This window comes from Lutra lutra, chromosome 15, assembly GCF_902655055.1.
Source record: "Lutra lutra chromosome 15, mLutLut1.2, whole genome shotgun sequence".
Classification (NCBI taxonomy): Eukaryota; Metazoa; Chordata; class Mammalia; order Carnivora; family Mustelidae; genus Lutra; species Lutra lutra.
The window spans coordinates 12,414,230-12,430,572 of record NC_062292.1 but is presented as its reverse complement, the minus strand read 5'-3'; the positions used below and the strand labels follow the sequence as shown (position 1 = coordinate 12,430,572).

At 42.6% G+C, this 16,343-nt stretch overlaps 1 protein-coding gene and 1 long non-coding RNA gene across 6 annotated transcripts in view; both read right to left on the bottom strand.

Moving 5' to 3' along the window:
- Positions 1-399: 399 nt before the first annotated feature.
- On the bottom strand, positions 400-6,434 carry LOC125085696 (uncharacterized). The gene is made up of 3 exons (XR_007122990.1): positions 6,169-6,434; positions 3,973-4,155; positions 400-704 (listed from the first exon to the last, which is right to left on the bottom strand). It is a non-coding gene; the product is annotated as an uncharacterized LOC125085696 (long non-coding RNA).
- Positions 6,435-9,695: 3,261 nt separating this feature from the next.
- TRAF5 (TNF receptor associated factor 5) overlaps positions 9,696-16,343 on the bottom strand; it is a 51,383-nt gene continuing 44,735 nt past the window's right edge. For all 5 annotated transcript variants that reach the window (XM_047704291.1, XM_047704290.1, XM_047704294.1 and 2 more), the window contains one exon: positions 9,696-16,113. In XM_047704291.1, the coding sequence (XP_047560247.1) occupies positions 15,536-16,113 (578 nt within the window). In that variant the 3' untranslated portion in view covers positions 9,696-15,535. The remainder of the gene's footprint in view (positions 16,114-16,343) is intronic.

The window sequence follows — 16,343 nt, the reverse complement described above, 5'->3', positions numbered from 1 at the left end:
TTCATTTGTGTTGTAATGGACTATTTCTTTGTCTTTATTGCCCAATATAATAAAAGTTGCTCGGCTGATCAAAAGAAATGAAATCTTGCCATTTGTGATGACGTGGATGGAACTAGAGGGTATTATGCTGAGCGAAGTAAGTCAATCAGAGAAAGACAATTACCGGATGATCTCCCTGATATGAGAAATTTCAGAGGCAACGTGGGGGGTTTGGGGAGGTAGGAAAGGAATAAATGAAACAAAATGAGATTGGGAGGGAGGTAAACCCTAAGAGACTCTTAATCTCACAAAACAAACTGAGGGTTACCAGGCGGAGGAGGCTAGGGAGAGGGTGTTGGGTTATGGACAATGGGGAAGGTATATGCTATGATGAGTGCTGTGAAGTGTAAACCTGGCAATTCACAGACCTGTACCCCTGGGGCTAATAATACATTATATGTTAATTTTAAAAATTAAAAAATTTTTTTAAAAGTTGCTCAGCTGAAGGGACTATACCATGGTTACCATTATGCCTGGTACATAGTGAGTATTCTCAATGAACTTTGTTAATAAACAGAAATTATGGAGGAGTTTTAATGAATTTTTTCTAAATTATCTAATTTATAAACAGAAAAACCTTAACAAGGTAATCAACATACCTTCTTCCCTACTCGAGTCGATATGGGTTCCTTAAGATCATGATGAAGAAGAAAACACACAGTCACCTGCAGAATAAGATGTTGATGATCTATGTTAGGATCAGTGGTGTCTCAGGCTCTACTTTCTTTTTTCCTTTTGTTTGTGTTGATCTTGATTTATATAAAATGTAACACAATTACCCTCAGATATTAATATAGTGAAAGAGAAACAAAGTAATTTTTTTAAACATACCTGAAAATATTCAGAAGGTCTTTTTTTTTTTTAAGAGTTTGTTTATTTATTTGACAGAGATCACAAGTAGTCAGGGAGGCAGGCAGAGAGAGAGGAGGAAGCAGGCTCTCTGCTCGGGAGCCAGATGCGGGGCGCCTCCAGAAGGTCTTAAACCAAGTAAAATTCCTTCCTCTGTGGAGGTCCAGACATCTTTGGGACTTGTGTGGATTTCTTCTTTTTTTTTTAAGGTTTTATTTATTTATTTGGGAGAGAGAGATAGCACAAGGAGAGGGAGGGGGAGAAGCAAACTTCCCACTGAGCAGGGAGCTGGGCACAGGGCTCGATCCCAGGACCCAGGGATCACAACCCAAGCCCAAGGCAGCTGCTTAACCAACTGAGCCACCCAGGCGCCCCCTTGTGTGGGCTTCTTATCCATGTCTATACAACCTGCCTGCCTTGTCTATAAAACCAAAATATTGACAGACTATTAGAGAATTTAAAAAGCAAAATGAAGTTTTGGGGGAGAAAAGACATGAAAGCTAGGTTTTAAATTTTGAATAAAAAGAGGATCAGATATTAATGACTCACTAATGGCTTTATATTCCTATTAAATGGTAAACTTTCATATACCTAATTTGAAATGTCTGTCCTAACAGCAAAAATCAAATACATATTTCTATAACCTTGGTAAAAATCTCATGCAGATTCAATCAAACTAAGCACCTGTTTCAGTTGAACTTTGCTTTGTGGTCTAAAAGAACAAGATTCAGTAGTGATGTGGTGATACTCTTGGATCACAGTACGTGAAACTGGTTTTCTTCACTGATAAAGGGAAACACCAACTGCTACAGACTGAATTGTATCCCGTCAAAATTCATTCACTGAGAGTCCAGCCCTCAATGTAACTGTATTTAGAGACAGTATCTTCAGGAGACAATTAAAGTTCAATGAAGTCATAAGGGTAGAGCCCACATCTGATAGGACTGGTAGCCGCACAAGAAGAGAGAGAGATATCGCTCTCTTCCCCATGCACCCCAAAGAAAAAGGTCAGGGGAGGGTGTGAGGGCGCAGCAAGAAGGTGGCATCTGAAGCTGGGAAAAGAGTTCTCGCTGGAAACCTAACACTCTGAAGCCTTGATCTTGGACTTCGCAGCCTCCAGAACTGTGGGAAAAGAAATTCCTGTTGTTTAAGCCACATAGTCTGTGGTATTTTGTTATGGCAGCCTGAGCAGAGCAATGGACCAGTCAAGGAGAGCTGCAGTTTTGGCTCCCCTTCATAGCTGAGAGCGTCTCCGTGGTACCTGCAAAATATCATTCCTTATCTCAATCTGAGGCTTCATGTTTCTCCTCCCACACTTAAAGCCCATCCGTTTTAGGGCTCAATCCTGAATCTTTTGATTGTTCCTCTCTATGCACTATTCCATTGGTTCCTGACCTTTGTGCACATAAGAAACACCAAGGAGCTTGTTAAAAAGCAAATCCTTACGCTCCACACACAGAAATCTCCATTTAGAAGATCTGGAGGGAGACCTACAATGATTCAAGTAGCCTTGAGACCACACTCTGCAAAACACTGCTCTTTTAGAAGTCTTATGCAGTCCTAAAACTTCAGTGAACATATCACTCCTCCAGCTCTGTTATTTGCCCATCTCCAATCCCTCATCGTTTAATAAACACTGCCCTTGAATCATCCATGATCAACGTGCATTTTAAAGTAAAACCAAGCTCTTCTGGAGGCTTAGTCATTTTGGTAGGTAAAACGTATTTTTTCTAGTTCACACAGTCATACAGCAAATTTACTTCAGTCTCAATCCAGTACTGAAAATGTAGTGGTGAACAAAACAGACAATATTTCTACATCCACAGAGCTTACATTCTAGTTTTGGGACAAGTGAAAAAAAAACAAAACATAAAACCGTTTCTAGTGAAAAGTGTTATAAAGAAAATAAACAGGTGATATAATTGATAATGCTGGACAAGAAGGACCTGCCTCTGTGGAGGTGACACTTGGCCTGAGCTTTGAAAGATGTGAATCAAGGGTACCTGAGTAGCTCAGTCGGCTAAGGGATTAAGCATCTGCCTTTGGCTTAGGTTGTGATCTCAGGGTTCTGGGATACAGCCCTGCTCTGCGGGAAGCCTGTTTCTCTCTCTCCCTCTGCCCCACCCTGCACTCCTGTGGGTGCCCTCTCTCTCTCAAATAAATAAATAAAATCTTTAAAAAAAAAAAAAAAAGGATCCAAATTAGCCAACCATGTGAAAACTCGTAGGAAAAAACTTTCAGGCCGATGGAACACAAATTCAATGGTCCTGAGACAGGTAGAAGTTCAGCATTTTTGATGTCCAGAAAGAAGATGGGTTAACCTCAAGCACAGTCAGAGGGAGAATGATATGAAACGAGGTAACAAGAAAGCAAGGACCGGACAATGTAAAACTATGAAATCAGCTTCATGTTTAAGGACTTGCGGTTTCACCATAAGTACAGTGAGAAGCAACAGGAGAATTTAAGCAGGAAGTGTCAAAACCTGATTAAAATCTGATTTGTGTTTTTAAAAAATCATATGGCTGTTCTGTGGGGGAAGAGACTGCATATGGGTAAAAGCAGAAGCAGGAAACCCATTTAGATGGTTCTTACAGTATTTTGAGAAGAGATTTTGGTGGTTTGGCTTAGGGAAGAGTTTCTCTGCCCTGTCCTTATTATCATTTGGGGACACATTATTCTTTGTTGTGAAGGGCTTTCAAATGCATGTAGGATATTTAAGTATATCTCTGGCCTCTACCTGCTAGATTCCAAGTTGCCTTTTTTTTTTTCCCAAGAAAAAAATGAGAGGAAAAAAAGAGAAATTACAGAGAATAAATCCAAGAGGCCTATAAGTATAATAAGAATTCCAGAAAGAAGAGAAAATGGTGGAGAGGAAATTTAAAAATGGAAAAATGTGTCAGAGCTGGGCCTTTTTATTTTATTTTTTAAAGTAGTCTCCACACCCAGCATGGAGACTGACATAGGGCTTGAACCCTCGACCCTGAGATTAAGACCTAAACTGAGATCAAGAGTTGGATGCCTAACTGACTGAGCCACCCAGGTACTCCTAGATTTTAAATACAAATTCAATTTTTTAATACTTACAGTACTATTCAGCTTATCTGTTCCTTCTTGGGTACATTTTGATAGCTTTGATAGTGGTCTAGTTCATCTGAGCTTTTGAGTTTATGAGTATATAGCTGTATCTCTTTCAATATCCACTGGGTCAGTAGTGACATCTCCTCTTAGAGCATGTATGCTACAGGAATGACCTAGTGCAATAAAAAACTGAAGACAAAGTAGAGAAGATATGTAACTGCAGCTGTACAGACCTCAAACCTTGTTATCACTGACTCCTTCCTATCTTTCAATTCTATATCCATCCTTTTCATTTGTCCTTGCCAATATTTCTTGCAGTTCCCCCCCCATTCCCAATACTCTTTGGCATAACCCTGTAATAGCTCCTAAACTATCTACCTAAATTATTACATTGGCTGCCTAACCAGTTTCAGTGCCATTGCCCACTGTAATTCATCCTTCGCACCCCTGCCAGACTTTACTTCTTAACTTCCAATGGTTCCACTCTGCCTGCAAGATAAGGACCCTCCACACCTGATTTAGTCTCGTCTTTTGAACTGCAGTTCAGTTTATTTTCCTAATTCAAGGGTCTTTAACATGCAGGCTTTGGAAGGGAGGGGTGAGCCATGAATCTTCTAAAATTTGAGTAAAATGTGTTATATGATGGGGACTTTATTTCTAGAGCAAGACTACAACCATTATCAGATGTTCAAAGTGAAAAAAGAATGTGCTAAGCCTTCAACCTTTATTTCTATAATGTATCAAGAATAACACACACACACACACACACACACACACACACACACACACTATATAGCTTCTCCAACAGTTCCCACATCAGTAGTGATCACTCCTTTCTCTGAAATAAAATTCACATAACTTTAATGATCTAGCCTAAACGTAACATTTCACAGATGAGGATACAATCTAACACTTAACAAATCTGTCCAAAAATTTGGCTCCAGTAGAACTTTCCTGTGCAACTGAATGCTGATGTGCTTCTTTGTTGGTCTTTTTATGAATAAATTTCATATTTCTCCTTGTGGTCAGGAACCTCAGAGATCTTTAAAACTCTAATTATCTTTACTGTCTTACATAAACTAGTTGCTCAAATGTTGGCTGAGAACCGTGATGACAATAAGACAGTTCTATTGAGGCAAAGGAAAAGGGCTGGTTAGTGAGTACTGGGTTAGGAGCACATTTTTAAGGAAGCATAAGCACATTTGGGGGGTGCAAAATATTAAGCCCAGAGCTTAGATATCTTATAAAATGTAACACTCAGGGGTCTATGTGAGGAGAGCTTTGACGGTTCCTAGACAGCACTCAGAAAAAATCCTCAGAAGCAACAAAAAGGAGGATGCCCAGGTATTTGGTAAAGAGAAAGGATAATAGCACCTGCTTTCCAGTGAGCTACACAATGGATTCAAATGTCAACACCACATCCAAGCTATGTCACTGTTGCACAGTTACAGGGTTCTTGTCTCCCAGAGTAGAAGAATGAATCTCAAGGACAAAAAGGGCATGAAGTAAAGTCTATTAAGCGAAGGTTCGAAAGGAAAGAGCTCTCTAGAGTGAGGAGGGTCCTGAATGGGTGGCCACTGAGGGGGTTTATAGAAGAAAACCGGCCAGGGAATTTGGTACATATCTCATCTATAACATTTAGGACAAACAAGGTGGATTTGTTATGTTCCCTTCCCTCTGGCCAATATCTTGTCTATAACATTTCTCCACATCTGGAATTTCTGGGAGCCCGGTTATGTAGCCCCTTTCCTGTCTCTCCCTACCTGGCCTCACCTGGACCTTACTCAACACCTTGCGCCAATTATTTAACTTTTCTGCGCTTCAGTTTTGTCATTTGTTTCTACCTAAGAAATTGCTGCAATGTTTAAATAAAACCATGCCTGCGGAGTGCTCGGTTGAGTGTCCTACCCTTCAGGCATTCCTTCCTAAAGTGTTAATTGTTGCTATTATTTAATAAGAAGAGCGGTTTTAGGAAGGGAGGAGGTGCTGTGCTAAGACGGATGGTCCTTGGAAGAGACTTCCGTGTGAAGATGGGAGGTTCTGTTGCAGACCGATAAGGTATATTCAAAGAAGTTGGGGGAGGGGCACATTTCCATGGTGCGCACCTGCAGGACCCGTCGCACCAAGAACACACCCTCCACGCTATCTGTACGAGAGGCCAGCAACCGGATAGGATGAGTGAGCTTACGAGAAAGGTCTCACCTTCTGGGGAAACCTGGAGCCCCGGAAGCGGCCTCATTTGAGGAAGGGGGGCGCGGTACAGGGGGTGACCGAGGGTGCGGAGACACTTTAACGGAGCACGGCGGAGGGGCAAGGTGGGAAGAAAACGCCACGCGGCCCCTTTCCAGCCACAACTCCCACTGTGGCCATCAAGTACTGGAAACCAAGGGAAAAACGACCATGGGACGAGTTCCAAGGCCCTGCCCGCTGCTGCCCAGGTACCAGCAGCACCGCCGGACGTCAGACCGCACGCTGGCGCACAGCGGAGACGCGCGGGGGGCGTCAGCCGGACGGAGACGCCCCGCCCACGACGCAAGGAGGGGCGGGGCCACGGGCCTCTTCCGGCTGCGCAGACTTCTGCGCAGGGTTTCTTTGGCGCTGGCTGCCGCGGTCCTCGTAGGGTGTTACCTCCAGGCACATCGGGAACCTGGAGCCCTATGGCCGAGTTCTGTAACAGAAGGTCGCCAAATGGCAGCGTTTTTCCGGCATTTGTTTGGGATTCCATTTCAGATTCTGTAATGGACTGTCGCCAAATGGCAGAGGTGTCCTGGGATTTGTTTTCCTGTAGATCAGCTTGCCCAAATTTGCTCTCAGTACAATACTGAGATTTCCTGTCCTGCACTGTGGTGGTGTCTCCCGTTAATCCGAGTCTTCCCTTGGGGTTCAGCTGAAGCCTTGCAGTCTTCTTGGTGGTTTGCACATTTCTTTTTAGTTTTTTTTCCTGGCAGTTTTTATTGCTGTTTTGGTTTGTTTGTTCTTCCTAATGGACTTCTTTTTATTGTACCCTGGGATCGTTTGAGTTTTAGTGTGTGGATCTCTGTGGTCACTTCGCTGAACCTTTGTTTTCTAATAATTCTCTTGGGTTTTCTGGGTAAGAATTCATCTGTAAATAACAATTTTGTCTTTTCCCAAGAATCCAACACAACACCCAGCTAGCCTCAGGTGCGCTTCCTTCTTCCCAGAAGTCACATGGATCGCATCTTACCTTATCCCTCATGATGTTTTCTGAAGGTTTTTGAAAATTTAAACACACACACACAAACTGCACTTAGTTCTTTTTCTAGTTTACCAATTTGTTTTATTCTTAAAATGAGAAGTGGGTTTTTTTAACCAAATACTTCCAGTACTAGTCTCACAGATGATCATACAGCTTTTCTCCATTACCCTGCAGCAATAGGATTACAATAATAGATTTTCTAATGTTGAACCATCTCTACCATCCTTACAGTCCTGCTATGTATTCTTCCAGTACATTGCTGGATGAAAATTGCTGTGTACTTCATACAGGATTTTTGTGTCTAAGTGAATAAGGAAAGGGTTAAAAGGTATAGACAGGGAGAGACTGGGAGCTCCTGGCTGGGCTCTTGAGACTGCTCCTGGCAGGCAGAAGCCTTAAGACAGAGCGAACAAAAGATAAGGGAACAGACAGCCTGGCCTCGGATAGCTGGGAGTGTTTTTCCTTTGGCAGCTACAGTGTATCACAGAAAATGACCAATCCTCAAAGATAAGTCAGTAAGGGTGTTATCAGTAGTCCTTACTCAAACCAAGATGGTATAAGAGTCTCAAGGCCACAAGCTTCCCACTCAGTTCTCAATAAAAGACTACCATTAAAAGCCCTCAGTGGCAACCCATTTGGGACCCCCTCACTCTAGAGAGCTGCTTCTTTCCTTTCTGTTCTCCCCTTCACTTAATGAACTTTCACTTCTCTTCACCTTTTTGTGTTCCCGAGAGTCATTCTCCAACTCAGTGAGACAAGAACCCTGCAATCCTGTAACATAAGTTCATAAGCGAAACTGGCTTATGGTTTTCTTTAGTTGCCCTTGTCCAGTTTTGCTATTAGTTTATGGTGGATCTCAAAATGACTCAGATTAATTTCTTTTTGTATGACCTGGAATAGACCTAGCGTGTGAATGATCTATTCCTTAGGTTTGAAAAACTCACCTTTAAAGCCATCTGGATGTAGTGACTTTTTTAAGAGATTAAATGTATGTTTTTTCCTAGAAAAGGATCCCTTTCATTTACATTTTCAAATTTTGTGTATTAAATTGTCTCTGTGTCATGAACACGCTGTGAAGGCACACGGAGGAGTGGTGGCTTTCCATAAGCTTTATTCCATCATAAACCAAGATTAACATAATTATAAAGCAGGCTCAGGATTCCAAACTCAATGAGATTTTACCAGTGGTTAACTTGGCTTCTTCCGTAGCACACAAAGGAGACCCCAAGTCACCCAGAAAATAAGATACCACAGGGGGTAGGAAGTTAATAAACCAAACACGCAGTCCGTCTGTGGGCGCACAGTTGAGAGAAGGCCTGGGTCAGGTCCAGGTCAGCTCTAGGCACTGGCATCTTATTATGTGCAAACAGTGAAGGATCTTGGGTCTGTTCTGAGATCCTTCAGCAGCAGCTGCCCTTTTTTTTTTTTTTTTAAGATTTTATTTATTTATATAACAGGCAGAGATCACAAGTACGCAGAGAGGCAGGGAGAGAGAGGTGGAAGCAGGCTCCCTGCTGAGCAAAGCCCCATGCGGGGACCTGGAGATCATGACCTGAGCCAAAGGCAGGAGCTTTAACCCACTGAGCCATCCAGGTGCCCCAGCAGCTGCCTTTTTTATTTAAGTGGTCGGACATAGAGGCCTCAGGGTCTGGAAAGCCTGACAGTTTGCTACAAAACTCCTCCCCTTTTTAAAGGGATTGAATCGGTCAGGGACCCCTGCAGACCTCCTGTGCCTGTGCTCTCGATCAGCCCTGGGGTGTCGGCAGCTGGTGCTGGTCTCAGTGATATCTCGTGGCTGCAGTGTCCTTAATGGCTGCCCATTGCTTGATACCGGTCCCTGCTGGACATCAGAGACTCCATCTTGCTCTCAACACTCCGGTATTAATTTTTTTTTTTAAATCTCATCTTGTTCTTATACATTCATATATGTTCTGTTGGAGTCCTTTTTCTTGATCGGATTTATTGAACCACCTTTTGATTTTTTATTAATTTTGATTGATTTTATTATTGATAACCTTTATCTAGAAATGTTTTCTCTTTCGTTAATGTATGCCTTCATTAATTTCTTCCTTTCTTTTAGGCTGTCAAATTTTTTTAAATTAATTTATTTTTTTAATTAATTTATGTTTTTATTCCTTCTTATTTTTTTTTTAAAGATTTACTTGTTTGACAGAGAGAGAGCATGAGCAGCAGAGGGAATGGCAGAGGGAGAGGGAGAAGCTGAGTCCCTCCTGAGCAGGGAGCCTGATGCAGGATTCCATCCCAGGACCCTGGAGTGGTGACCTGAGCCAAAGGCAGTCATTTAACTGACTGAGCCACCCAGGCGTCCCTCTGTTTTGTTTTAGATATGTGTTTAACAAGTGTATATATGTGCCCCCACACTGGACATATTTCCTCCTTTAAAAATAAAATTTAACCCTTTCGTAGATGTGCTTCAATTTAATTCTAACTTGTTTTTTCTATGTATTGTACTTCCTATTGTTTTCTTCTCCTTTCTGTCTTTGGTTTGATAAAGTTTTTTTTTTTCTCCAGATTTTTTTTCATTAGTAGTTTGGAAATTATATGTTCAATTTTTATCTAGTGGTTCTCTTATTATATTTTAGTTCATTAAATTCCTATTTTTATATAAACATACGGAGTTTATCAGCATTTTTATGAGGCGTCTTATCTAGTGGTTAAGAGTAGAGACTCTGAAACCAGATCGCCCTGTTGCAAATCCTGGCTTTTCCACTTATTAGCTGTGTGACCTAGAGCTTATTATATGCCCTCTCTGTGCCTCAGTTGCCTCATCTGTAAAATGGGGATAAAATAGCGTATACCTGATAAGATTATTGTGCAGATTAGTGTGTTAATGTACAATTAGTATGTAAAATTCTTAGGACACTGCCTAGCACGCAGCACGTAGATCTCTCTAATCACTAGTTTTTTTCATCTATGAAATGGCATAATACCTGCCTAGCAGATTTGTTATAAAGATAACGCATTATTGTGTATATATTATTCAGTTTAATAAAATGAGCACCTTCTATGCACTTGAATTACCATGGTTTTTGGCTTCAAGGAGTTCATGATTTAGTAAGGACCCAGACACAGTGGAGTATGACATAACCTTAATACTGTTCCCATGTCCTCTCCTGTGCCCTTCTAATCTATGTCCCACACAGAGCAGTTTCAGAACACATTAATCAGACCATGTATTCCCCTGCCAAAATAATTTCCACTTCTGTTACACTTTACATAAACCACAGTCTCCATTGACTTTAACACTACACTCTGGGTCCTGCCTCCTCTTCTGATCTCATCAAGTGCCACTGTCCCCTCTTCTGGAGACTCTTACCACACAGGCTTCCTCTTGGTTCCTTAAACCAACCCTCTCATTCCTCGGTGCCCTCTGCCCCGAATTTTCATCCCACCTACGCTGAGTCATCATGGCGGACTCATCTTTCCAGTCTCAGCTTGACTCAGTCAGGTTCTTAGTTACAACAGAATCCACTCCTGCTGAGAGCGGGTCTTGATCAATATTGCGCAGCCCACAGAGTCCCCAAGAAGACCAGCAGCCAGACATACGAGTGGCTATAGTGACAGTCCACTGCTCCCACCAGCACTTGACACCAACACAACTTCCACAAACACAGGCCTCGAAACTCAGGGCTCTCCCTCTGGGACGTTCGCCACTCTCACCACCGGGTAGGCAGAGTTTTTTTGGCACATTTCCTTCTTCGTCTTGCAAATCTTTCTTGCAACAATAAAGTTGAATCTTTCTGACTTCATCTTTCAAGTTGAAGTTCTGTGTGACCATGCCTAGGTCAGCTCTGCTTGGGTTGCAAAAGGGGTCCGGGAGCAAGTCTTCTCACAGGAAACCCTTCAGGTATTAGAGGGATATTCAAAAGTGCTGGACATTCCAAGAACCTGTCATATGAACGCTAAATATCATGTTACCTCAGCCAAAGGCCTTCCCTGACAGCCCTCAGTATACACATACTCTCCCCAACCTGGCCCCATATTCTTTCACTGTGCTCCGCCATCTTCTTCAAGGCATTTACCACAGCTTCTATTGTCTGTTGGTTCAAATGCCTTATAAATGCTGGCGCCAGAGTCTGGTCTCCATGTGGAGTTTCATTCAAATAAGTGTCAAGCAGCCAAAAATAATTTTAAAATGTATTTCAGTTCTTAACATGGGTCTCTTGGAAGAAAAAAAATTATCGAAGGGGATCCAGTCACAATTTTCAACCGTTCTCATAGGTTTGCATTCCCTTCTCTTTGTTCATTCCCCCCAAATCCTCCTGTGCATGGGTTTAGTGTTTATTTGTACATGTTTTCTGCCTGTTCTCTTGCATCAAAGACATTCAAAACGGGTCTGAGAGATCCATCTTTCTCAGGAAAGAGGGGGAAGAAGTTGAGAGACCCAGGAGGCTGAGAACATAGACACATTAAGCATTTTGGTTCACTGTGTGTGTCTGAAATCCAGATTATAAATCTTACGAAGACAGGGACACTATCTGTTCTATTTGTGCCTAACGCAAAAACCTGACAAACACATAGTCAATTAACATCTGTTTTCTGGAAAAAAAAAAAAAGTCCATCAACTGAAGAATAGAGAAGGTAGTACACAACACAAAGCAGGAACTCTTGACTTAGTGAAGGGTCGGCTCAGGGACGTTCCAGGGGTGTGTTGAGAGAGGAGTTTGGGAAGGCATCCTGGAGAAGACGAGGCCACAGCCAAATCATAAACAGAAAGAAGTCACCGTGCAAAGAAAAAGGTAAGGTTAGAGAAGAGTTCCAGGGAGAAGTGCAGCACCAGCACAGAGAAATCCCAGTCAGCTTGCGTGCTATTGCTAAAGGTGAGGAAGGGGGCCTGGCAGAAGGCAAGCAGAGGGGTCGAGGAAGGCATGGGGGGCCTTGTATGCCATGCCAAGGAAGCCTGGCTTTCTCCTGTGGGTGATGCAGCCACAGCAGGTAGAGTGAGGAGTCTCTCTCAGATTTTCATTTTAGAGATTACTGGGTGACTGTGTGAGGTTAGATGTGACAGTGACAAAAGAAAAAAATAAAATAGTTGTGTAGCAAAAAATGTAGGCCTTCAAACAGGGCAGTAGTTGAGAAGTAGTAGACAGTAGGGATAGGTTGTAGGGATAAGTTTAAAGAAATTACTTGGAGGTCAGATTTGTAGTACTGGGTGGGTGACTGGATGCAGAAAGGGAGAGAGGAATCTGGAATAGTGTCCAGACTTCTGGCTTGGAGGATGAGGTCATTAGCTGGGGTGGAATTAAGGGGAGGAGTCATGGGTTGGCAGTGGTGGGGAGAGCCGGAAGACCTCCAGTTCTGAAGTGGACTTGAAAGTAGCTTTGGGAGGGCGTCTGGGTGGCTCAGTTGGTTAAGTGTCTGCCTGCCTTTGGCTCAGGTCATGATCCCAGGTGATCAGCAGGGAGCCTGCTTCCCTCTCTGCCCCTCACCCTACTTGCGCTCTCTTGCTTGTGAAATAAATATATACAATCTTAAAAAAAAAAAAGATAAAGTACCTTTGGGACTTCAAAGATTAGATGTGCAAATTGGATATTTGAGGCTGCAGCTTAAGGCAAAGGCTAGAGGTAGAAACGCTCTTGAGGTGGGGAGCAGCACGGCGGGGACCGTGAGTTTCAGAGTTGGCTGCGGGGTGCACTGTCGTCAAGAGGGGCATCTGGTCCTGCCGACATTCTTCCGCCTTCCCACCTCTCTTAGCACTGCTCTTCCCTCTGACCACTCCTTCTCCAAATGCTTTGCCAGCTCCTCCTTCCCTAAAATGTGGGGTTTTCAGGTGATTTCGCCACCTCGGGCCCTACTGTGTGTCCATCAGAGCTTTATCTCCAGTCCAGAATTCTTACGTAGGGCAAAGACCCATGTCTCCGACCACTTTCGAAGAGAAAAGTGGTAGTTGGACTGATTGTCCAAAGGACCACGCAAAGAGGGTGTGGCTCTCCGTTCTGTTTCTCTGCATTCGAGACTGGCACTGTGAATGGACACTGCCTGGGACTATCTCTTGTTTCCCTGAAAAATCAAACTTGGACATCAGGGGTCAGAACGCAGTTCTGTTCATATGCATTGATATGTCCCCCACCTCTCCACTCTACTTTAATCCTGTACATACCTTTCTCCAGCTTCTTCACTTCCCTTTTATGCCTAGTATATTTCTCCTCATTATGAATTTAAATCAGACAAAGAAAAAGATAAAAATTTAAGTGTTTCTGATAGAGGGGTGACTGGCTGGCTTAGTTGTAGAGCACGTGACTCTTGATCTTGGGGCTGTGAGTTTGAGCCCCACGTTAGGTGTAGAGATTATTTTAAAAATAAAATCTTTAAATATTTCTGATACAGAGTAAAAATAACTGCTCTGATCATAAAAGAGGAAAAGAGTTTACATGGATCCACTTCTTTAAAACAAAAATCACGACTCTTATTTTTGAGAAAGGGGTGCTTTTTCTTCTGGAATACCTTGTTCCATGATCACTGCTCCGATGACGAAGGGACTCTGAGCTTGTAAGCAAACCATGCCATGACTTAAGCTATTTATATGGAGAAGCTGGTTAGAACACAAAACCAAAGTGCTAAATTCACTTTAAAATGTTTTCCATACCAACTACTTCAAACTAGTGATAACAATACGACCTTCTAGTCCCAAGGAGTTGGACCGGATTAAAAACACTGAAAACAAACACGCAGAAACAGTGGGTCAGGCTTTGTGAGCGGTGCTTGGGTGAGGTCAGTCCGTTGACCATCAGTAGTACCCGAGTTCAAACGCTACAGTGTGGTTCTTTAGTATGCTTCCGTTGTGAACGAACATCTTTGAATTTAAGCCTTTGGCATGATTTCTGCAATGACGAGTCTTTAGCATCTTAAAAAATTTCGCAGAAGAGATTAAGAAAGTTCCAATTATTCCAGAAGCTACTGGTATAAAAATCACGTTTCTTCTATCAGATTCAACTGTTCAGAAGGTGTAAGGTGCGTGGTCAACACCTGAGGAGCTGCATTAAGGGGCTCTCAGCCCATGGCACTTTGCCCTCACACACTCAAGGGAGCCAGCTTGAGTGTGAGTGAACACTGGATTGCGTAACAATGACGTGGCTCAGGAAAACTGGTTATTTTTTTGATCAGCTTACGGTTAACAACAGACAGAAGGACTCATTTTGACTTATATATACATCCTGGTAGAGAGACCCACACAGACAGATGCCTAAGAATATAATCATCTCTGTTTTCACAAAGTACTCACAACTTTGACAAGAAAAGTCACAAGTTTATATAAATGCCCATTTTTATACCAATTTGTGAATTCAAAAGTTCTCTCAAAAAGAATAGGAGATACTGCTTTTCGCAATCAGTTTGGGATGAGAATACTTTTGACACCATCGGCATAATCATGGTGTTCTCCCTAGGTTTTAAATTTCCCTTATTCATTTACGACATTTTCTCTGTCATTTGCTAAATGCTGCCCATCCTCACATTAACTTACTATTATTACAAAATACCTTTAAACTAGGTGTATACATATACAGGTACATATATATTTACCGAACTGAACCTCATGAAACTGTTAATACTTAACCTTTTCTGATGTATGAAAATAGTTTTTTTCACATGGTTGAACCTAATAAAATATGACCTTTAGTTGGATGGTTATATCTCCATTTATATATGTATGTACTCTATCTCTACACACACACACACACACACACTACACAATCAACAGGAAGAATGAAAATCTCTCTATTCACCAGTTCTAATGCAGCCTTGCAAAACTGTACTTGCTGACTACTGGTAATTTTTAATGAAAATGTTTAGAGGCATAGTGATTTCCACAAATTTAGTACTGGACCAAATAAAATCTGGTCCAAACCAGGCCTACTGTCTTTGAAAGCACACCACCCAACTGTGTAATGGGGACAGCCTATCCTGAAAGATGGCTTTTGCAGGCTTATGGTCAGGTCTAGAATCAGCAGGCCAAATAATAAAATGCTGGGGCATTTTCAATTCTTCCTCTGTGTCCTCGGTAACATTCCACACAGTGCCTGCTCTGAGACACCATGCCAAGCACCAGTAAAAGAGAGAGGCCCCAGACCTTGCTTTCAAGAAACTTGACATCTTTTAAGAGAGATAAAAATATAAATAATGAGGATAGTCTAAGTGTTTTAAGTTTCAAAATGGGACAGAGTAAAATGTAAAAAGCAGATAGCGCTTGAGAAGTTTTTAAACTGACTTCAAACATCAGGGGCGACAAGCCCCTACAAATGTGTACTGAGCTCTGGTCCATCCATATGATAATCACAGGTATCCTCCACCGTGGTTCTGGCCCGGCACGCCCTTCATCACCCCACACAGGGACTAGAGGTCCTCCAGGTCAGTTAAATCCACAGCTACTTTCAGGAACATGGTGTCGTCTTTGATGTAGGTGTTCTTGGTATTCTCCAAAGTGGAGTGCGCCACGAAGCGGGGACAGCCAGACGCAATGTTCATTTCCCCGTCAGGTCTTTTAAAGCTACTGCTGCTGGGGTCGGCCTTGAAGGTCTCCATAATGTGGTTCTTTTTGCCGCTCTGGTCCAAAAGCATCAGGGTCACCCTCTGCCTGAACGGCCACTGCAACAGGGAGTCAAACTCCCCTCGCATCACCACGAAGTACAGCGACAGGTGTGTGCCCTTCCCGGAGCCGTCCCCGTTCAGGTACGCTCTAGCGCAGAGCCGGTAGCCACACCGGCTGGTGTAGAAGGGCTGGCTGAAGATGGACACCGTGTGCCCGTCCAGCGCCTCCCTCTTCTTCATCTTATAGTCTGTCACCTTCCAGATGAGCTTGCCATTATAGCAGGCCCCTTCTAGCAGCTTAAATCGCTCTTCATTTTTATTCAGTTGGGCTTTGTGGATATTAATGTGGGCATCGTGTTTGCTAGTCTCCCCTTCCAGAACAACTGCAAAGGGGGAAAAAAAAAAAAGAAAACCACAGGCCTCAAAGCTGTCTTTAGAATTTGCCCAAAGTGGAATTCTGGTATCTGAAGAGAACCAATAAAATTCTGACATCCTAAAGATGAATCGAATTCATTGTCCACCAATGGACCCTTTGTATTAATAATTAGCTCAATAAATCTCGTGTCTTGGCAAGAGTAGAGAAATTCATACTCTTGAACGGAAGCTCACCAAA